Here is a 22,922-nt window from a genome sequence, read left to right as displayed (position 1 = left end):
TTACCCCCAGGCGAATCGTTCAGGCGCAACGGCTCTTCTGACGCGGCTGTTACGCGCCCCTCCCTCCTCCGCAGTGTGGTGTGTGCGCGCTCCGTCACCCCTCCCGCCGCTGCCGCCACCGTTCTCAGAACTCCAGCCCGCTCGCGCACTGTTGGGGGGGTCGGATCCGCCGTCCCCTGGAACGAACGGGCGGGGGAGTAGCGCCCGCCAGAGCGCGCGCCGGGGGGGTGCTGAGGGGCCGACCCTGTGTAGCTGGCGGTGCGATGACTCCCTCCTCCCGCCCTACCCGGCCACTGGCGGTTGGAAACAGGGCCCAGGCTGGACTCTGTTGTATCCGAGGAGCTAAACCCTGCACCTAAAGGTCTCTTCACTCAGTCTCTTAACTGGTTTCAGAGTAATAGCCGTGTTAGTCTGTATTCGCAAAAAGAAAAGGAGTACTAGTGGCACCTTAGAGACTAACCAATTTATTTGAGCATAAGCTTTTGTGAGCTACAGCTCACTTCATCGGATGCATACTGTGGAAAGTGTAGAAGATCTTATTATATACACATAAAGCATGAAAAAATACCTCCTCCCACCCCACTCTCCTGCTGGTAATAGCTTATCTAAAGTGATCACTCTCCTTACAATGTGTATGATAATCAAGGTGGGCCATTTCCAACACAAATCCAGGTTTTCTCACCCCCCCACCCCCAAACTCACTCTCCTGCTGGTAATAGCTTATCCAAAGTGACCACTCTCCTTACATTGTGTCTGATAATCAAGGTGGGCCATTTCCAGCACAAATCCAGGGTTTAACAAGAACGTCTGAGGGGGGCAGGGGGGTAGGAAAAAACAAGGTGAAATAGGCTACCTTGCATAATGACTAAGCCACTTCCAGTCTCTATTCAAGCCTAAGTTAATTGTATCCAATTTGCAAATGAATTCCAATTCAGCAGTTTCTCGCTGGAGTCTGGATTTGAAGTTTTTTGGTTGTAAAATAGCGACTTTCATGTCTGTAATCGCGTGACCAGAGAGATTGAAGTGTTCTCCGACTGGTTCATGAATGTTATAATTCTTGACATCTGATTTGTGTCCATTTACTCTTTTACGTAGAGACTGTCCAGTTTGACCAGTGTACATGGCAGAGGGGCATTGCTGGCACATGATGGCATATATCACATTGGTGGATGTGCAGGTGAACGAGCCTCTGATAGTGTGGCTGATGTTATTAGGCCCTGTGATGGTGTCCCCTGAATAGATATGTAGGCACAGTTGGCAACGGGCTTTGTTGCAAGGATAGGTTCCTGGGTTAGTGGTTCTGTTGTGTGGTATGTGGTTGCTGGTGAGTATTTGCTTCAGGTTGGGGGGCTGTCTGTAGGCAAGGACCGGCCTGTCTCCCAAGATTTGTGAGAGTGTTGGGTCATCCTTCAGGATAGGTTGTAGATCCTTAATAATGCGTTGGAGGGGTTTTAGTTGGGGGCTGAAGGTGACGGCTAGTGGCATTCTGTTATTTTCTTTGTTAGGCCTGTCCTGTAGTAGGTGACTTCTGGGAACTCTTCTGGCTCTATCAGTCTGTTTCTTCACTTCCACAGGTGGGTATTGTAGTTGTAAGAATGCTTGATAGACATCTTGTAGGTGTCTGTCTCTGGCTGAGGGGTTGGAGCAAATGCAGTTGTATCGCAGAGCTTGGCAGTAGACGATGGATCCTGTGGTGTGGTCAGGGTGAAAGCTGGAGGCATGTAGGTAGGAATAGCCGTCAGTAGGTTTCCGGTGTAGGGTGGTGTTTATGTGACCATCGTTTATTAGCACTGTAGTGTCCAGGAAGTGGATCTCTTGTGTGGACTGGACCAGGCTGAGGTTGATGGTGGGATGGAAATTGTTGAAATCATGGTGGAATTCCTCAAGGGCTTCTTTTCCATGGGTCCAGATGATGATGATGTCATCAATATAGTCTCTTAACTGTATCCTATGTGATTACCCCATTTCGGTTTCAGGGCCGGTGCAAGGGTATTTTGTGCCCTAGCCGAAACTTCCACTTTGCGGCCCCCCCCCGCCGACAACCTCCGAAAACTAGTGAACTGAGCATTATAAACAGCCTGTCAGAACGGTTAAGGGCTGTCCTAACTTTTTTTTTTTTTTTACCTTTTAGGCGTTTCAGTTGTTTGCCATTGCCTCTGTTGGTGTCCCATTCAAAGTCGTATTATTGTGCAAAGCTAAACAATTGAGCCTTGCATTGCATCACCAGCCAGATTAGGCAGGGTGACAAATCCCCCTTGCCCCAAAGGGCCATTATCCCTTGGTGACTAATTTCTACTCCAAGTCTGTAAAGCAGACTTTTAAGGTAAATATATTATTCCTTCAATATTACCCATGCATCCATCTCACAATGATTCTCACTCTTGACAAGTTAGCAGCCTTGTGTAGATCCCTTCCACGTTCCTCTTTGTGGGTAAGTGCCTGTAAGACACGTGTAGGGTGCAGTGAGTTTGTCAGGCCTGCGGTGACAGCTGTTTATGAAGATCAGAGGGCCCTTTGCCAAGGGGTGCTGGTGTCACAGTGAGCTTGGGGTGGCTGACAGTATGGGGCAGGGTACTGAGGCTGGTGGGGCAGGTAACACTCACTGGGCTGGGCGGCAGGCGGTGCCGGGATGGGGCAGGGGCAGATACCTGTCAGTCTCCAGTGCTCAGGCCGTGCCAGAGCCAGCCGCCTCTTCACCTCGGAGTCTCTCCCACTTGCCCGGGGGCCACTCCTCCTCTCAGGCTCCCCAGCCACTGCCGCCCGGCGCCACCGCGGAGGAGACGCAAGGGGCCAGGCTCAGGTGAGGCCCCACACCTGCCCGCCAAGAGCAGCAGGAACCGGGCACCACTCAGGGGGAGCCGGGCCGCCCGAGCCCAGGGCACCTATGCTCCCTCCCTGCCCCTGCTGCTGCAGAGGCTGCTGCTGCCCTGGGCTCGGGCCACCTGGCTCCTGCCGAGTGGTGCCTAGTTCAACTAGGAACTAGGAATAGTGCGGAGCCCCAGCAGAGCCTGGCCCCTTGCGTCTCTGTGGCAGCGCCCCCTGCCCGCGTCCTCCCGGCTCCTGGGCAGCCGCAGCCAGGTAGGCTGAGAGGAGTGGCCCCTGGGTAAGTGGGAGAGACTTCAAGGTGAAGAGGCTGCTGGCCCTGGCGCGAGCCAAGCGCTGGAGACTGACAGGTACTTGCCCCTGAGCAATAGTATAAAAAAATTTTGGGGGCACCGCTTTTTGGCACCCCCCAAATCTTGGCACCCTAGGCAGCCATCTAGTTCGCCTAGTGGTTACTCCAGCCCTGGGTTCACCCCTAGTCTAGCTAACCAGAATAACAATTTTTTCCTCAGAAAATATTTTTCTGGCCTTTCATCAACACTCTGCTTTTCTGAATATGCCTTGCCCATTACATTATCATGTGGGTAAAACAATCAAAATACACATGAATAAACAGAAGATGGTTCATTATTTGCATCAATTATACATTATAAGGAAGAGCTGCAAAATCATCATTAGACATACATTCCCTTAGTATACATGTTACATCATCTTGAGTCAAATGTAGTGTAACAGATAATTTCGCTAGCCAGTTAAGCACTGTATCTTGGTTACAAGGGCTCATGTGCTTTCCTATGGCTCTAGCCTGCTCTGGTGTAAGAGCTTTACTTTCCTGTTTTACCCGGGGGGGTTGCCCAATGTTTTCAAATTGGGTAACTGTGGTCACCACAGGAGCCAACGGGCATCCTTTCTGTGCAGCTTCCATCTCCTCCCAGCTTGGAGGTGCAGAGGGGAGCTGCTTTTTCCCACACCAATGTTCTGGTGGATGTTCCTCACACCAATCCATAGTTAAGGCAGCCAGGGGGTTAGTATAAATTGCCTTCATTAACTCCTGTGCTAACTGTAGCAGGTCTTGCAGTTGGTTGATGTGGCGTCGACACTCCACATGGGAGGCAGGCCGGCCTTTCCCGATTGTCAGTATCCTCCTTAATTACCTGTTTAACTGCTGTCTAAGATTCCAGCGGTTCTGTGTTTTAACCTCCGCTGTTTCTTTCAGCGGCTGCAGCCAGTGCCGGGTTTACAATGGGAGGAGGAAGGAGAGAACAGGCAACAGTGATATCAGAGGAAGAAAGAACAGGGGGCACACAATCCCGGATGGTGGGGGGACCCTGGCATGTGGTGGAGGGAGAAATGGAGGCGCACACAGAGCCCTAGCTATGGGGGAAATGGGGACCCAGAAAGGGTGGGGGAAATTGAGGGAATTCCTGAAATACAGGGAATGGGAGAATGGTACACAGAGCATCGTGGGGGGAAATATGCAATGAGTTCCTGGTGTGTGCAATAAATTTGACCTACAGAAACTACCAAGGGTGATTCTCTACTAGATTATAACAAAACAAAACAATGATGTAAATTGCTCTACTTAAACCTTCACAGTTATGAGAAAGTGAATCTATACAGGTGCAAATAATACAGTGTTTAAGCTGTAACATTTTATTTAATTGGCATTTGGCAGCGCTTAATACACACAAAGTGAAAGTCAAATGGATGAAAAATTGTACCTCAAGTATCAAATTCTTTCATTTATTCACCTTAGAACCAAATTATATACTAGAAATTTCACTCATTTTATTAGACAAACATTTGTGAATTTCATAATTGTTTTCTGAAACAATTTTACATCAGAGTAAATACATACATAAAGTAGGAGGTTAAGTAATTGTGAGAAAATATATTTGCTGATGGTGCCTATGGCTGTAATGTGTAAGTGGTCAGTACACAGCACTCTGGCCATCAGAAAGTTTCATTCTTCAAGCAGCCATGCTAGTGATTTCTACAGCTGGTTGTTTCCAGAATCTTCATTGCAACTGTCCGCACCAAAAGTTTTTAAAAACTCATACCCAATAAGTAACAGCATCATATTAAGTGTCCTTTAAAGTGGCATTGCCAAATTTGCCTTTGAATATTTCAAATATGTTGATCCCATACCAAAAATGACACATGAACTCTAGCTTGTCAGTTACTTAAGAAGTTTTGGCACACTTAGTGTAGGAACTGTAATTTCTTTAAAAATTGGCACATAGTTAGGATTTGGTTGGCTTGAACCTTGGTCCAGAGTTTCAATGATGGTCTGTTTCATGTCCCTGCTGGCATCTCCTCTTACCGTCAGCAAAGCCGCAATGTGGTCATCCCTGCCAAACAAAGGTACAAACCAGAAATGTCAGTACAAACCTTTGTACAAGTAATTAAGCACTTGACAAAATGTGTTATATCACAAATTTTCTATCTTCTGACTCAGTGCCACAGTACCTTTGCTTAGCAAGGCTTCCAGACATTCAAATATTGTGCTCACAGGTCAACTTCTCAGTCTCTTTGTCAAGAATTCTCTCCTCCCACTTTGAAACTATGAGATGAATGCTGTGTAATATAAATTTATTCTATATTCCCAAAATATTTCCTTTGATATGTCAGAGTACATATCCACCCACACCACTCTAGCATATGTGTGTTAAAATATTAGCATTTTATTGTATCGATCTCACAAGAAGGTTATTAAACCATACAATAGAAAAAACAATAAAAGGATATACATAGCCCACACAGGACTACTCTTTAGCCTAGAACTAATCTTAAAGAATCAATACTGTTAAAACTCAAAGCTAAGACACAGTATGAATGGTATTACCTGATGTCTGGGTATTTACTAACTAAAGTTGAGACTTCCAGATAAAGCAATGAAGGATCAGTCAGCTTGATAACTTCTGCAATGGCTACAATGATGTCACAAAGCCCTTCAGTGTCCTCTTCAGATCCCTATAAATTGAACAACAAAAAACATAAGCAACAAAATTCTTTAACCTTTACTCTCAATATTTTGTTACAGACACTAACTGCATTATTTATTTTCAGAACTTCAGCTGAAATTTCAGACAAATTATTAGTAAAATTGGAAGGAAAAAAAGGCCACTTAACAAATGATATTTTCCTCATTCTCGGTCTCCAATTTTCCCAATATGTTTGGACCAAGCTACTTTAGTTTTTCTTGATCAATATTGTTTGCCTAATCTAATCTGTACCATGTCCATCACCTGGTTATCTGAGTGTCTAAACATTTATTTAGTTTCAGCTGGATACTCTTTCATAGACCAATGTTCTTTTCTTTCCCCCTTATATTCAGGAATTAACACTTTTTTGTCTGCTTTAGGACAGACCACCACCACATATTAGTGATTCATGGCTCTGAAGAGAATGGCCTGCAGTTTCAAGTATAGTAGAACCTCAGACTTAAGAACATCAGAGTTACAAATTGACCAGTCAACCACACACCTCATTTGGAACTGGAATTATTCAATCAGGCAGCAGCAGACACACACACACACAAAGCAAATACATAAATGTGTTAAATGTAAACTTCTAAAAAAATAAAGAGAAAGCATTTTTGTTTTGCATAGTAAAGTTTCAAAGCTGTATTAAGTCAATGTTCAGTTGTAAACTTTTGAAAGACCAATCATAACGTTTTGTTCAGAGTTGTGAACATTTCAGTTACGAACAACCTCCATTCCTGAGGTGTTCGTAACTCTGAGGTTCTACTGTAATACAGTTCTGTTGGCTCCTCTAGGCTCATCTCTGACAAGAACCCCATTTTTTTCAAGGAGCTAATTTTTACTCTGTATGCTATTTAGGCATCTTGGATTCTCATCTTCCAAAGCTCAGTCATCAGCAGGATACTTCTCAAAATAATTATTCAGGGTCACTCCCATGTGTATTACAGAAGTCAGAGATGGAAAAAGCCTATTAGAGGTCATCTAGTTCACCTCTGTGTTGATGCAGGATTGATTCCTACAGTACACTTCTAATATTTGGTCTAGTATCGTTTTAAAATGTCCTAAGTATTTTACCACTTGCATTCAAAGATTATTCCATAGCTGAATACATCTTGCAGCACTGACATGCAAAGTGCCTGAAACTGTCTGTCAAGCTTCTGTTTGCAGTGTTGTTGAAGCCGTGTTGGTCCCAGGATATTAGAGACAAGGTGGATCAGAGAATATCTTTTATTGGACCAACTTCTGTTGGTGAAAGACAAGCTTTTGAGCTTACACAGAGCTCTTCTTCAGGTCTGGGAAAGGTACTCAGGGTTTGTCTTTATGTACAGCGCTACAGCAGCGCAGCTGCACCGGTGCAGATGCGTCGCCGCAGCACTTTAGTGAAGATGCTACTATGCCAGGGGGAGAGCTTCTCCTGTCAGTGTAGTTAATCCACCTCCCCAAGAGGTGGTAGCTATGTTAATGGGAGAAACTCTCCCGTCAACATATCGCTGTCTTCCTCAGGTGGTTAGGTCGGTATAACTACACCGCTCGGGGTGTGGATTTTTCACACTGCTGAGGGACGTAGTTATATTCATATAGGTCTGTAGTGTAGACCTGGCCTCAGAGCGTCACAGCTAAATACAAGTGGAACAGATAAGGAGTTAACATGTTGCAAGAGACCATTCAAGGTGTTAACTGCTCATCACAGGACAAAGTAGGGTTAGTGGGCTACACTTGTAATGAGCCATAAATCCACTAAATGCCCTAATTACAACTATATGAGTGAAACCAGACAATCAGGAGGCTCTCAAATGTACTCGACAGAAAAGTGATTAATGACAGAATCACCCTATCACCCTTTCGTAAACACTTTTCACAAAACAATCACTCCATATCTGACCTCTCAGTCCTCGTCCTCAAAGGAAACTGGCACAAAAATGTTCAAAAGATGAGTTTGGGATCTGAAATTCATAACTGCTAGATACCAAAAATTAGGGACTTAATAAAGACACTGGATTTATGGCTCATTACAATAATCTGTAACCCACTAATCCTTCTTTGTCCTATGACTGTATAGGTATTAACTGCCTACTTCACCTTGAATGGTCTCTTGCATCATGTGTTAACTCATCTGTCCCATCTTGTCTTTAGCTGTGACACTCTGAGTACCTTTCCCAGACCTGAAGAAGAGTTCTGTGTAAGCTTGAAAGCTTGTATTTTTCACCACTAGAAACTGGTCCAGTAACACATAATACTGCAGCCATCTTGTATATTAAACTTCTGCACAACTGAATTCAGGAGTCCAACATTACAGCCTAAATTCATACTCAGAATTCCAGAAAGGATGCAATAATGCCCCAGAAAACTTAAAACAGAAAACAGAAAAGTCTCTTCAGACCAATTAACAAGTTTGAACATCTTGCATACAATGTTTTACCCCAGAATTAAATGTCTATACATCTTTAGGAAAAGTCAAATTTACATATCTGATCCTTTGTTAACTGTCAGATTAATAGCAAAATTGGAGAGTATAAATACTTACAGCTGTTAATTTTTTAAACAGAAACCTGAACTGGTCTGCTTCTTTGATCATTCTTTCTGCACCTTCTTTTCTCTCTTCTGCATTCTTGAAAGATATACGTTTTAACATGATAGCCTTGATGTACTCCATAACCACTCTACGATGGGCCTCAACAGTCATTTTCTGAGGAAGAAAAATATTAGAGTTGTACCAGTTAATTTAAAAAACTACCTGTCACTTCTTGAGAGAGGTATAATCAGGCTTTAAAAATGCACTTCTGCACTCACAACTGGCCCAAAGGTAGCTGTCCCTCACAAATGCCTGCAGCAGCAGTGAAAGGTTCTTGTAAGTTTCAAAAAGCTGCTTTTGCTGGTGGGGAACTTTATGAACAGCTGCAGAGTCTTTGGGTCAAAATCTGGTTTTAGACACACACATGTAAATCCGAAGTAAAATACTACTGAGTTGCACAGAGTTGCTCTAAATTTACACCGGAGTAGCAGAGATAAGAATCAGATCTCCTGTGCTGAAGGAAGGGCCAGATACCGGTAAGGTTGAGGCAGTAGAGATAAGATTGCTTTTGGTGATGGATCTGGACTGTTTAGGAGCTCAGAAGCTCCCAAGAAATGGTGTAGATAAATGATGACTGTGAAAGACTTAAGAGGAAGCTTGATACAGACCCTTCTTGTTCTCTCCTAAACATTTACCAAAGGTTCCCACACACTGATAAACTCAGTGTCCTCCAGGCTATCGGTGACAAGGAGGTAAACTACACTGCGTCTTCAGTGATGAAAAGGCAGATGGTGGTGCTGAGAGAGCAGATAAAAGTAAGGGTCTGCTGGTTGTCAAAAGCTGTATTGGCCCAAATCCCTTACAATGAGATGGTGGTACAGACTGTGTGTTGAAAAGCCAATGCCAAGCTCTGAAGTAGACAGATGTCTTCTCTGTGCTAAAAGTTTTTGGTTCAAGGTCACAGAAATATCCTTGTAAAGTAAGCTGATCCCTGGATTAGGACTAATTCCAGGACTGACTTGTCTTTTTCTTCTGATTTTTTTTTTTAATTTAAGAAGCGGTTCTATGATTAAGTGTTAGACCTCCAAACCTGTAAATATGGAAGGTGAAGATGCCAAAATTGTCTTCACTAGGGCTAAAAGTCCTTTTTCAGAAGGACTCTGACCAGTCTCTTCTAGTCTCTTGAGCCTGAAAAGTAATGGAGGTGTAGCTACATATAATTTGAAAGAAGGTCCTTATTCCAATCATTCCAAATTATTAGAGAATGCATCAGATTTTATGTTCAGCGAACTTTCCTAAACCCTGACCTCCATGTCAGCTTCAGCCATTTTATGTTGATAATTTAGAAAGCTGGGAGGAAAACCTTGTAAAAATTATTTTAACTGCACAAAACTGAATTAGAATTAAACTGATTAAAGGGAAATGCCCAAACACAATATATTAAAAACTAAAAAATAAAAAGTAGGTTTGATCTACAGTACAGCAGCAGATCAAAGATCCATTGGCAGACAGAAAAAAAAGGAGCTGAGTTGGGACATTATGCCTCTAACAATTCTACTTTTAGCTTGAGGTTTATGGCCTCAAGTAGGCTGATTGCTTTATATTGGTTCTGGAATTTACAGAACGTGCAATTCCAAGAATGTATTGCAGAAGTGCAGCGATAGCATTGAGACCAAAAATCAATCTCACTATCGATCGATATAAACAGGCGTGAGGATCGCAATCTAGTGAAATACTGCTATTCTAAACTCCTGTGAACTTTATGGGCTAAATCCTTTAGTCTTAATCGTCCTTAGGAAGAGTTAATAGGAGTCTGAGTGAACAAAGGAGACATGAGAAAATTGGGATTTTTTTGTGATAGATTTGTTTTTTACGAATAAGCAATGTTATTTTTTTCTGAATTACTCTGAATTTTTCTGAATTTTCTGAATTAATAAAATGTTCAATAAATTAATCCGACTTGATAGAGCATATTACCTGAGAATTATGTTAGGCAAAATACCTTTTTATAGGGTTTTTTTATTCTTGCAAAATCATTGAAATAATCCTCTACAGTGACACAGATGGTGTCCACAGCATTGGATCCAGTCAGCCACTTCTTTGTCATCAGCTCATTGAGATGTGGCTGAAAAAACAATGAAAACTAATCAGAACAATTTCTGAACGGTGCCTATCCCCTCATTTCCAACAGATCTTAAAATGAAGTTCAAAACAACAGGTAAAGTTGATTCCACAAATGTAGACCCATTTGTAAGTCTTTCATACGAAATAAGTAACTACATATACAAATAGATCTGACTGGTAGTAAAAAAAAAAAAGGACAGTATTATCATATTAGCATACAAAAACTAAAGTAAGCAGCCAACTATTGACTCTAGTGTTTGCTTTGTGTTAGTTCATTGACAGTTTAAGGGTGTTTACTATGGATAAGGTAACAATTTTATCCTGTCCTAAATAAACTCAGAGGTGAAAAGAACAAAACGTTTATTAGCCCAAGATAAAAGGTACTTACGTAACAGTTGTAATTGTTCTTATATTGAAATATTATCTGTCCTCTCCCGAATGAGCTATGATCGGCTACTACAAACTCCTCCTCTGACTGGCTACTTCCCCCAGAACTCCACAAGTCCACACCAAAACTGGTGGCCTAAATGTCTGTGTCTCCCCATTACCTCTCCCCACTTACTTTATTTGCCTCTTAAGTCTTAATTCCTCGTTTCCCTTTCTAAGAATATTCTTTATAAAATATTGAATTTTATATCTCATACGAACAATGTGAGTGTCTACACAAGGAGTTAAGAAGTCGAGGCAAGGGGCATGTCTGGGGAATTCTAAGGACAATCACTAGAATGGAAGGATTTTGTTCCTAATTCCCATATACTTCTTGATAAATAAGTAACTGGAGCTGAGCAGCTCCTAAGGTTCATAAGAAAAAAGTTTTCTGTGAACCTTCCATGGTGCATGGATACGGCTTGTGGTCAAACACTTACAGAATATGGAATTCAAAAGTGCTATTGCTAGTTTGTCGCAAAGCAGCAGAGCTACTAAGCCCTAGAGGAGTCGACTCCTTTTTATTCTCCCCCACTTTTTTCTTTAAAAAACCCACCACGTTCCAAGGGAAATGCCATACAAGAAACCATGTTAAAGTTGCATGTTTCAGAACCAAAAAGTTAGGAAATGCCACCGTTAAGGTTGCAGGCACAACCTTAACTCTTCCCCTTTCAACATGTGCTCGATACACACTCGTTACATGATCTTATTTTCCAAATAATGCAATATATTAGCCTTTATTTTCCCTACAACTTTGGATACTCAAATGTTACGTCAGCACAATATACTTAGTATATGCTAGACACACACTGCCTGCTCAAATCATTGGTGTGAAGTGTACGCAAGTCTATTTTTACACAACATACTACATATATTATTGCCCTGCACTGGTAAGTCTGTTGACATATTGCTATTATGCAATACAAAAACGACCTCACTAGCAGCCAAGATAGCTTCTTAATTAACGTCCTTATTCCTGAATTTCATAATAAAAAAGGCTCTTTTTGGAGGAAAAAAAGTTCCAACCTCTAAATCCATGAAGACTTCATCTAGCAGGCTAGAGCATCCTTCCTTGGCAATGGTGTCTAAAATTACATCCATGTTTGCATGGCTGCTTGACATTCCCTCTTCCATTTCATTTTTCAAATATTTCCTTTTCAAACTGATTATAGATTCCCTGCGATAAACAAGAACATTTTTCAGCATCCAATCTGACATGTACGTACTAGTACACTGTTATTAAATTGTGTTTGTGAGTGCATGTGTATGAATGAATGACACATTGGGTGGTGCTGGTTTGGGAGGATGAATGGCCTTTGAAGTCTGCCTCTAGGTCTTTATTCCAGCACCTGGCTATGTCCCTTTAATGACTACCTTAGGGTGCCGCTGTGCATGTGTGACTACTTTTCTACAGATACAGAGGTCTGGAGGGCCAAAGGAATGGATGTGAGGGTTTGAGTCCCTTGATCTCTGAAGTAATGGGCAGGTGAGATACCAGGCAAGAAAAAACATGGTATTGGCACCAACGTTTAGATATTCAATCTCTTGCATTATTTTGGCCTAGAGTCAGTTCTCAAGAAGCTGGGATGTCAGAAAAGATTCCAGTCTTAGAAGTATGCTGTTAAATGCAAGATTGGTCGTTAAAACATCAACTCTTCATGATTTAATTAAAGAGGAGGGCTCCTCTTCTGTGTATATTACTGAAATTTCATTATAGCTGGACTGATTTGGGAACAGTTGGTACTGGGCTGGTATTTAGTACAGCGTGAACAAAAGGGGGATTGATAGAGAGGGAACATAATTCTTTTTGCATCCACTCTGAAAAGTTGAAGGTCTCCTACCCCAAAACTGAACTGAATAAAGGATAGTCATCTTTAATTGTTGATGCAAGTCCCAGGCTGGAGTTAAGCTGTAACTTCCCTCTTGTATTTCAAAATCCCTGTGTGATCTAATAAAATTCTTCACTATAGCAATCTTGGAAGAAACAAGGCTGATAGTGCTCATTGACTGAAAAAATCCATCAAGAATTCTTAGAATCATCTCAGGTTTTCATGGCTCTGACCACCATAGGCCCATTAAAGATGGTTACGGGCTCCATTCCCATAGTTGATCACACTTTTTATATAATATTTGGGCCAAAACTGGAGGTTAGAAAGTTGGAAATTAGGCCCTCCTCATGAACCATTATCTTCTACATTTTGAGACTGGGGCACCCCTATCCTGTCAGAACAAGGGATAGGATTTGATTGTCTTCAAAATGTAATGAATCCACAGTACTACCAAAAGATCATGAGAGATTATATTGGTCCTCTTCCAGATCAACCTATCAAGCATTTGGTAAGATTTTATAATAATAATTTATCCTCAATCATTACAGTGGTCTCTACAGACCCTTTTCTCCAGCTTTGCCTACACAGGTCACAGTGGTTTACAGATGAGTTATGACAGATCAAGCATAAGGCAAAACGGCTAGAGTGCCCGTGGCAGAAGCCATGGGCTAAAGCGAATTGATAAAGATTTCTTTAAATTCTCATGCCATGGCTCAGAGAGGCAAAAAAAAAAAAAAAAAAGTTATTTTTCTTTCCAAAACTCTGCAATGTCTTAGTTGGTGGTTTTATTTTGAGTGGTGGACAGCTTGATTAGCCTGAGCTGCTTTTGCTCAGTGGCCAGTTTTGGTGTCACCTTAAATGGGTTGGGACCTGCCTTTTTCCCCCTGCTGTCAGGTGAGATACTTGAGCTGAAGCCCCCTTGGTATAAAAAAGAAGGAACAGCTGGAAGGGCATTCTCCAAGAGGGGCCTTCAATCTAGGTTTCTTATATGCATTATAAATTCAGATAAATAAATATGGATTTTTTTACAATATCGTATAAATGTGCAAACTTACTTAAAGGTCTGACAGTTGTTGATTACTGCAATCATATATTGAACATAGCACTGAGGATGCTGACGATTTTTTAGGTGCTCCTCTTTATATAATTGGGCTTCTTCTTTGTACCTGTAGAAAACCCAAAGAGGTATTAAATAGATGAAAAGCTACACAATCCTAAGCCAAATGCCCACTGATAGCCTGAGGAACATTTACAGGTGTTTTGTGGAAAGCTGGTTGATCACATAGTATTGGATCTCCTCTGTTTCCACCTGATTCCATAGGTCTCTAGGATTTCCATGGCAAGACTTTAAAAATCAGCTGAGTACAAGAAGGATGTGCCTGCCTAGCTGCCTCTATTCGGAACCATTGCTGTATTGCAGAAGATATAGAGTCAGGAGCTGATCTCAAGAACTTGACCGCCAGTGGGATTGGAGCTGCCAGTCACCAACAGAACAAAATTTCCAGGGGGAGTGGAGAAGGAAAAAAGGCAGCAAGGTACCATGTCCAGTGGAAAAAGGACAAGGAGCATATCTGGGAGAGGACGGGGACCAGGGAACAGGGAAGCATGTACAAGGAAGCAAAGGTAGGAGTATGGGACAGAGAGAGAGGGAGGATTAAGAGACTCCAGGAGTACTTTTTTTTTTTTTTACCTTGTCAGGAATGAATTCATTTGTTGAAGACAGAGAAGCAGTACCTTCATTTTCAAATCTTCACTTATCTGAGCAGCCACCTGAAGATTCTGCTCAAACATCTAAAATGAGAAATAGCTTAGTTATAAAGATAGACCAATAGCTGGAATAGCGACACAAACGTGGCAGGATTCCCTACAAAATGCTGTTTGGAGATGAGATCCCCTGCATTTTTTTTTTTAATTAAATCTCTCCTGGCTAATCCACAGAATAGCAATTGCCACGAATTTAATAGGTAACTTCTTGCCAGGCATCCATGTCTGATTTTTTTAAATAGTACTGAGAGGCAGTCAGATATTTTCCATGTGAGGAAGCATTCCCACATCTCCAAATCAATGCTGATTTGCTCTTCATGGTGGACCAATGTCTTTAAGTCAGCTCCTGCACCATTTCCCACAGTATTCTTGCCAGCAAGTTAAAAAAGTATGGATTGGATGAATGGACTATAAGATGGATAGAAAGCTGGCTAGATTGTCGGGCTCAATGGGTAGTGATCAACGGCTCGATGTCTAGTTGGCAGCCGGTATCAAGTGGAGTGCCCCAGGGGTTGGTCCTGGGGCTGGTTTTGGTCAACATCTTTATCAGTGATCTGGATGATGGGATTAATTGCACCCTCAGCAAGTTCACAGATGACACTAAACTGGGGGGAAGAGGTAGATATGCTGGAGGGTAGGGATAGGGTCCAGAGTGACCTAGACAAATTGGAGGATTGGGCCAAAAGAAATCTGATGAGGTTCAACAAGGACAAGTGCAGAGTCTTGCACTTAGGAAGGAAGAATCCCATGCACCGGTATAGGCTGGGGACCGACTGGCTAAGCAACAGTTCTGCAGAAAAGGACCTGGGGATTACAGTGGACGAGAAGCTGGATATGAGTCAGCAGTGTGCCCTTGTTGCTAAGAAGGCCAGCGGCATATTGGGCTGTATTCGTAGGAGCATTGCCAGCAGATCAAGGGAAGTGATTATTCCCCTCTATTCTGCACTGGTGAGGCCATACCTGGAGTATTGCGTCCAGTTTTGGTCCCCCCCACTACAGAAGGGATGTGGACAATTTGGATAGAGTCCTGCGGAGGGCAACAAAAATGATTAGGGGGCCGGGGCACATGACTTACAAGGAGAGGCTGAGGGAGCTGAGGTTATTTAGTCTGCAGAAGAGTGACGGGGGATTTGATAGCAGCCTTCAACTACCTGAAGGCGGGGTTCCAAAGAGGATAGAGCTCGGCTGTTCTCAGTGATGGCAGATGACAGAACAAGAAGCAATGGTTTCAAGTTGCAGTGGGGGAGGTCTAGGTTGGATATTAGGAAACACTATTTCACTAGGAGGGTGGTGAAGCACTGGAATGGGTTACCTAGGGAGGTGGTGGAATCTCCATCCTTAGAGGTTTTAAAGGCCCAGCTTGACAAAGCTCTGGCTGGGATGATTTAGTTGGTGTTGGTCCTGCTTTGAACAGGGGGTTGGACTAGATGACCTCCTGAGGTCTCTTCCAACCCTAATATTCTATGATTCTACCTATTCCTGCATATGCAAGAGATAACTTGGTATCAGAAGAATGCTCACAACTGGGCACAAGCTGAAGGTGCTCTAAAAATTGTGGGGGATGAGTGGGAAGGGAATGGGGAGAAGACATACAGATGAAAAAGAGAAGGGAAATAAATGAGAACTTGAGAGGATATACAGGCTACCTTTATGCTGGCAAGTTTCTAAAAGACTTTCATTGTTGCATTAGTAGTGGAGCTGCTCCACCGATGCGGTCAATGGTTGTAGTGCTAGTGTAGATCAGTCACCAGCATTTTAACTATTTGTCATCTAGCCTTGTTCAGAAGCATAACCAGAACTGGTGCTAGTACAAGTGTGGATAAATTTGATGAAAACCTTAGTATAGCTGAGGTCATGGAGACAAGGTGGGGAACATGTGAGAGACTGGGAAAAGAAACTCTCATCTGTTCCCTTAAGATATTTGCAAACTACTTTTAAAGGTAACCGGCAAAATTAAAAAAAATGGGTTTGTGACTACTTTTTATGATTTATAAAGAATGTTTGAAAGGCTCACACACACACAAAAGGGAGGTTGTTTCTACTTTTTTAATCTTAGAAACATCAGGAACATGAAGACCTGTCTTCCCTATTTTTGCTGAAGGACTTCTTTGATGATTCACATGTGGATTGGTGGGAGCACTTAACTGAAGTAGCATTTAAAGGGTGAAGTTTTTGGATCCTTCAGAGAGCGCTTTTCCTCCCAAGTGTTTTAGGGCCTATCTACATTAGGAAATTTGCATTGGTGTAGCTATCCTGGTGTAAACCTCTAATACTGATGCACTGTATCAGTATGATTACTCCAGTTGCTTCCTGAAGTAAGTTACATGGGTAGTTTTGCATCAGTGTAGAGCAGGGGTGGGCAAACTATGGCCTGTGGGCCGGATGTGGCCCGCCAGCCGTTTTAAGCCAGCCCTTGAGCTCCTGCTGGGGAGCGGGGTCTGGGGCTTGCCCTGCTCCGGCGCTCCAGCCAGGGAGCAGGGTCGGGGGCCGCTCCACGCAGCTCCCAGAAGCAGCGGCATGGCCCCGCTCCGGCTCCTACGTGTAGGGGCAGCCAGGGGGCTCCGCTCTGCACACTGCCCCCACCCCAAGTGCCGCCCCCACAGCTCCCATTGGCCGGGAACTGCGGCCAATGGGAGTTGCAAGGGTGGTGCCTGTGGACGGGGCAGTGCGCAGAGCCACCCGCCCATGCCTCCGCATAGGAACTGGAGTGGAGACATGGCCACTGCTTCCAGGAGCTGCTTGAGGTAAGTGCCGCTCAGAGCATGCACCTCTAAGCCTCTTCCTGCACCCCAACCCCTGCCCCAGCCATGATTCCCCTCCTGCCCTCCAGACCCCTCGGTCCCAGCCCAGAGCAACCTCCTGCACCCCAAACTCCTCATCCCCAGCCCCACCACAGAATCCGCACCCCCCAGCTAGACCCCTTACCCCACCCCACCCGCATGCTACTCCCCCCCCGGCCTGGAGCCCTCTCCTGTACCCTGAACTCCTCATTTCTGGCCCTACCCCAGAGCCTGCACCCCCAACCAGAGTCCTCGCCCCCTCCCATACCCCAACCCCAATTTTGTGAGTATTCATGGTCTGTGATACAATTTCTATTCCCAGATGTGGCCCTCAGGCCAAAAAGTTTGCCCTCCCCAGTGTAGAGAATCCACATTAGGAGTTTAAACAGAAGTAGATATATGAGTAGTTACTTCAGTGCAAATTTCTCTAATATAAACAGACTATTAGTTAAACAGGTGTTAGCATAGAAATGCTAACAAAAAACTCCCAAATGAACAGTTTTAAACTGTCTGAATAAGAATAATTTCCCTTTTCATTCAGGTTTCACATTCTTCGTATCACTGATGTCATGAACCTACCAGTTTGCCAGTCAGTCGTACTCTTCCACAATTGACAAACCCTGACTTTCTAATGTAAAAAAAAAAACAAGCAGGGAAATTTTTTAAATTAACTCATACCTGAAAAACAATAGCTGGGAGTGTAGTCTGATAGTACCCATCTTGATCTGCTTCTGGCTCAGTTTCTTTTATCCAGTCTTTTTTATCTGTCTCCAGTGCTTTTCGTAGCCAACCAATGATGTTGGACTGCAATAAATAAAATTAGATTAAAAAGAAACAGGAAAAGCAAAGACAAAATTACTTGGGATCAAAATAGGAAAAAAACCCACCATGGCCTTTAGACAAATATTCCTTTTCATAATTAAAGGTATTTTAACTAATAAAGAAAATCAGTTTTCACTCACTCTCATGGCTACTGTTACAACAATCACTGCAGTATTGAGGTGCCATATACGAAATTGAGATTCACAGGGATTATGTACAAAAAGATCAATACAACTTCAGACTACAATCTCACAAGATTCCAACTAAACTAAATCAAGTTTGGCCAGTATTTGGATAGGAGATCTCCAAAATTCAAAAAGAAATAGAACATTATATATAAGAGCTAACACTAACTCTGTAAAAAAGATCAATAAAAGAAATAGTATTTTTCATTCACCTCATACAAGTAATTGCAGTGCAATCTCTATCACGAAAGTGCAACAAATGTAGATTTTTTCTTTTAACGTAACTTCACTCAAAACCATAATACTTTAGAGCCTATAAGTTGAAGCACGAAGGGGCATGTGACTGTTTAGCATATCTGGCACATTAATACCTTGCAACACCAGCTACAACTGTGCCATGCAAATGGCTGTTCTCACTTTCAGGTGATATTGTAAATAAGAAGTGGGCAGCATTATCTCCCGTAAATCTAAACAAACTTTTTAGTCTTAGTTATTGGCTGAACAAGAAGTAGGACTGAGTGGACTTGTATGAGGGGAACTGAAAAATACTATTTCTTTTCTTCATCTTTTTCTACAGTGCTAATATTTATGATAAAAAATAATAATATAAAGTGAGCACTTTACACTTTATATTCTGTGTTGTAATTGAAATCAATGTATTTGAAAATGTAGAAAAACATCCAAAAATATTTAGAATACCAATTTAAATTTGTATTCTATTATTGTTTAACAGTGTGATTAAAACTGTCATTAATTGCACTTATTTTTTAAAATCTAATTAATTTGTTTTGTATTAATTGCATGTATTAACTGCAATTAATTGACAGCCCTCTATATGTAATCTAACCATTTATGTGAATTTAGGAGTCGTTAAATTACAAAACACCACAGTGGCCACGTCTCATGGCTGATAACTTCTATACAGCATAAATAATCCTTTGTGTTTTATTGAAATGTAGCCATGAAATCATTTGATTAACTGTTCAAAGCCAAATGCTCATGTATATGAAGTTCACAAAATTCATTACACCCAATTAAAGTTTAAGAAAAAGTCACAAGTTTTTCCTCTGATGAAACAGCATTTTAAGAATTTAGGTACAAACACAAGGTGTCTTATTTTTATTTGAAGGAGTCCAGAAGTTTACTGTTACTTACAGTAAGTGTCGACATGTACTTGCTAAGAAGCTGGTCTACCGCATTTTGTGAAATTAAAGGATTTAGAGAATTTACATCCACTTCTGGGGCCAGTTCGGAATTCCCCATCATCTCTGTACTGAATTGAAAAAATAAAACAAAGCCATAAATCGCAAATGAAGAAAGAAAAGAAGTTATAGAAATTTGAAACCGTTCTGATACAACTTCAACAGGTGATCTTCCATTATTTAGAAGTCTCTGAAAATTCTTAAACAATCCAGGAAATAAATTAATTGAAAGTACAAAGAAACCTCAAAACCAGAACTACTATTTGGCTAACCAAAAATACTTAAAGTACTAATTCATTTACGTAGATATATTTTTAATATAGAGATTTTATCCCTATATCCATTTCTAAATTATTTTTTATCTAGAACTTAAAGTTACTAATGAGCAATCACTCAATTTTATACATAAAAACTAAATTGTTGTGCTGACTATGGATTTCTGACACAGACACTGTAGACACAGAACATATACATTCTAAAATTTTGGGGGAATATTAGTGTAAACAATTAAACATAATCAGAGCTTTAAGTACAGAAGCCTATCATCAGAAAGGAAGGAGTAAATAATGATCAACATATCCACAGTCAACAATACTGATCATTCCCTAGTTTCTTTTAAGCAGCCATACAATAACACCATAGTTCTTTAAAAGTATACAATAAATATAAAAGAGGAGACAGTATATATACACATTGTTACAGAACTAGCAATATAGCTCAAATGTTCAGTACAATAGTGGTACTATATGCTGTAGTCATGATGAAGAGGTCACCTTTTTTGTAGGAGGAAGAAAGCAGGGCAATTTATGCAATTTAGCAAGGGCAAAAACAAAAATTAAACTCATCTGAATTTAAAATATTACTATAAAGATATTAAAGCAAGATGACAAAAATGTGCATTTGTACGTGATTAAAACCAAAGCATAAGATAGTAGCAACAGCCCTTCATCTTCCAAACCCCAAAATGGAGATATCCAAGGAAAGCACACACTTTCATAATTGTTTAATTACAATTATGAAATGGTTCCAATATCTGGAAAGAAACTTTTTACAGTGTTTTGTAAATTGTAAATGAAAAAAATTATGTAATCAAAATTAAGGAAATAAAAATTCCTAAAATGCAAACATAAATGAGAGTAATAAATATATTTAATATAATCTTAAAATCTATTTTATATTATTTCTTCTTCACTTTTCTGAAGATAGCCACCAGTCCCCGTTTCCAGGTCCACCTCACTGATCTTCTAGTTCACATATATCCAACACTGAGCTAGGAGGAGCTTTCTTCATAAACAATGTCCATTTTACCGAGCACGATATCAGCAAGATAATTTACAAATTTGAAGTGATATACTGAAACTCTGGAGATCACTTTGCTCGCTACTGAATTGCAGCCATCTCTGAAGTGAAACATTTCCGCTCCAACAGCACTCTGCAACAGCAACACTATGCAAGGTTTCAGAGAGAGGAAGTGAAAAACTTCTTTATGCAATTGAAACTGTAGGGACTAATTTACATGGGCAAAGTGTAATTACTAAAGTTGGACATTGGCCAGGATACATACATTCTATCCCTGCTCTTAAGAAACAGGCTAGTGACCAGGACTTTACTTTTAGGTTTCATCCAAAAACATGGCACTTCAAGAAACAGAATGCTTCATAGCACCATTCTAGGGAATTGGCTCAATATCAACTCAGAGGGAAGAGTGCCAACTACCAAATCACCACTATCACTTCCAATAGCTCCTAGATATGTCTTAGGTCTGGTTTACACCTAAAACTTAGGCCAGCTAAGCCATGACACTTGGGGGTGTGCAAAATTCACACCCCTGAGAGACATAGTTAAGCTGACCTAAATCCTGGTGTAGACATGCTAGGTCAATTCTTCCGTCTATCTAGCTACCACCGCTCAAGGGGGCGATTGACTAATGTGATAGAAAAACCCTTTCCTTCACTGTATTAAGTGTCTACACTACAGCAATGTAGCTGAAGCACTGCAGCAGTTGCGCTGTAGTGCTTGTAGTGTAGACTAGGGATGTAAAATGTTAACTGGTCAACTGATAAGCATCAGTCTTATTGGTAAGGTATTCCAGTTAACATTTAAACTCTGCTGCGGGACTCCGCTCCCAGGATCCCCACCCTCCCCCCACATGGGTCCTGGCCCCTCCCGTCATGGGTCCCGGAGGCTGGCAGCTCGGCCCCTAGGCACGCTGGGGCAGCAGTGGAGCCTAACGGATAAACATTTACTTTTTTAAAACGTTATTTACATTGCTAGTGTAGATACAGCTTAACACTACAGCTAAAAAAACTACTCACCAATGATAAATTGGAAATTTTCCATGCCAAGTGCTTAGGCCATCAATTTCTGCAGAAAAACATCCTTTCAGAACAGGAATTGTCTCTTTTCTGCTTGTGTGCATTATCCAGTCCCAACTGAGATCTCTGGGTGCTACTATAATAAATTTTAAAATGTTCCTAGCCCTTACTGTTCCAGAAATATCATTCCAAATGTAAACTATGCAGTGACGTCTTCCTGAGCATGCAGGCAGTTTGCCTGAGGTATTTTTAAGAAGCTTAACATGTTGGTATCTAAGCACTAATCCAGTGCCTCTGCTGCCATCCAGAGGTTTCTGTGACACTATATGATTGAAACACGACCATTTAGATCCTTAATATTGCCACTGTTAGACAATTGCAACAAATATTTTACAAATTATGTCATGTAAGGTACCAATGGAAAAGTCACAATCTATCAAATATGATTATCCTGTTTGTATGTAAGTATCGTCTCTGTATCTAAAGTTATGAATATTGACTATGTACTGGTATTTCAAATGTATTTGCTCTTGGGGTAACACCACAAGGTAATTTACATCCAGTCTGGCCAGCACATTGTGAATGAACTATTCAAGTTGATGGCCCAATTAAAGAACACAGTAGGCCATAGAAGAAGCTTGTCCCGGCCCGGTTAGCCTTCCTGTGGACACGTTAGCCACAGTACAGGTAATGGGTGCCCCTATGAGTCATCCATTTATGCAAGGGACTAACTCATATGACCCTAGACTCCATCTTGTGCCTGTAATTTTCCACAAACTAAGACTGAGAGCGTCCCCTCCACATGGGTGAAGATATAAAAGACCCTGGAAGCATCTCCATTTTGCCTCTTTCATGCTTTGATCTGTGAACTTACAATAAAAGGAGCATTCCAATCAATGGACAGAGGGCCTTCCAATCTTTTGGAAGTTACCAGAGACTTTACAAGCCAGCAGTTTATGCCATCACTGCTTCAAGCCTGATACAAGAACTTTGCAATGAATGGATGTATTTGTTTTCCACAACCATCTGAACTCTCTCCTCTTTCTGTTTTCTTATAAATAAACCTTTAGATATTAGATACTTAAAGGATTGGCAACAGCATGATTATTGGGTAAAATCCGAGTTATTTATTTACCTGGCTATGTGGCTATTTCTT

The 22,922-nt window shown here is 41.6% G+C and overlaps 1 protein-coding gene and 1 long non-coding RNA gene across 7 annotated transcripts in view; one reads left to right on the top strand and one right to left on the bottom strand.

Annotated features, from left to right (window-relative positions):
* Positions 1 to 31: 31 nt before the first annotated feature.
* LOC119565646 lies at positions 32 to 22,852 on the top strand. 4 transcript variants are annotated; one of them, XR_005224472.2, is made up of 4 exons: positions 32 to 361; positions 9,020 to 13,206; positions 14,020 to 14,321; positions 19,379 to 22,852. It is a non-coding gene; the product is annotated as an uncharacterized LOC119565646 (long non-coding RNA). The 4 variants fall into 4 exon arrangements; XR_005224471.2 differs by lacking the exon at positions 9,020 to 13,206 and having other exon boundaries at positions 14,020 to 14,233; XR_005224470.2 differs by lacking the exon at positions 9,020 to 13,206.
* EXOC3 (exocyst complex component 3) overlaps positions 4,456 to 22,922 on the bottom strand; it is a 35,857-nt gene continuing 17,390 nt past the window's right edge. For 2 of the 3 annotated variants that reach the window (XM_037893404.2, XM_043540320.1), the window contains exons 5-13: positions 19,405 to 19,522; positions 17,921 to 18,046; positions 14,389 to 14,489; positions 13,754 to 13,864; positions 11,896 to 12,046; positions 10,322 to 10,444; positions 8,332 to 8,493; positions 5,669 to 5,796; positions 4,456 to 5,174 (exon numbers count right to left, since the gene is read on the bottom strand). In XM_037893404.2, coding sequence (XP_037749332.2) covers positions 5,003 to 5,174; positions 5,669 to 5,796; positions 8,332 to 8,493; positions 10,322 to 10,444; positions 11,896 to 12,046; positions 13,754 to 13,864; positions 14,389 to 14,489; positions 17,921 to 18,046; positions 19,405 to 19,522 — 1,192 coding nt within the window. In that variant the 3' untranslated portion in view covers positions 4,456 to 5,002. Of the gene's footprint in view, positions 5,175 to 5,292; positions 5,401 to 5,668; positions 5,797 to 8,331; positions 8,494 to 10,321; positions 10,445 to 11,895; positions 12,047 to 13,753; positions 13,865 to 14,388; positions 14,490 to 17,920; positions 18,047 to 19,404; positions 19,523 to 22,922 lie in introns of all 3 variants that reach the window. The other variant, XM_037893405.2, reaches the window with a different exon arrangement.

This window comes from Chelonia mydas, chromosome 2, assembly GCF_015237465.2.
Source record: "Chelonia mydas isolate rCheMyd1 chromosome 2, rCheMyd1.pri.v2, whole genome shotgun sequence".
Classification (NCBI taxonomy): Eukaryota; Metazoa; Chordata; order Testudines; family Cheloniidae; genus Chelonia; species Chelonia mydas.
The sequence above is the reverse complement of the archived record's forward strand: the minus strand, read 5'-3'. Positions and strand labels throughout refer to the sequence as shown.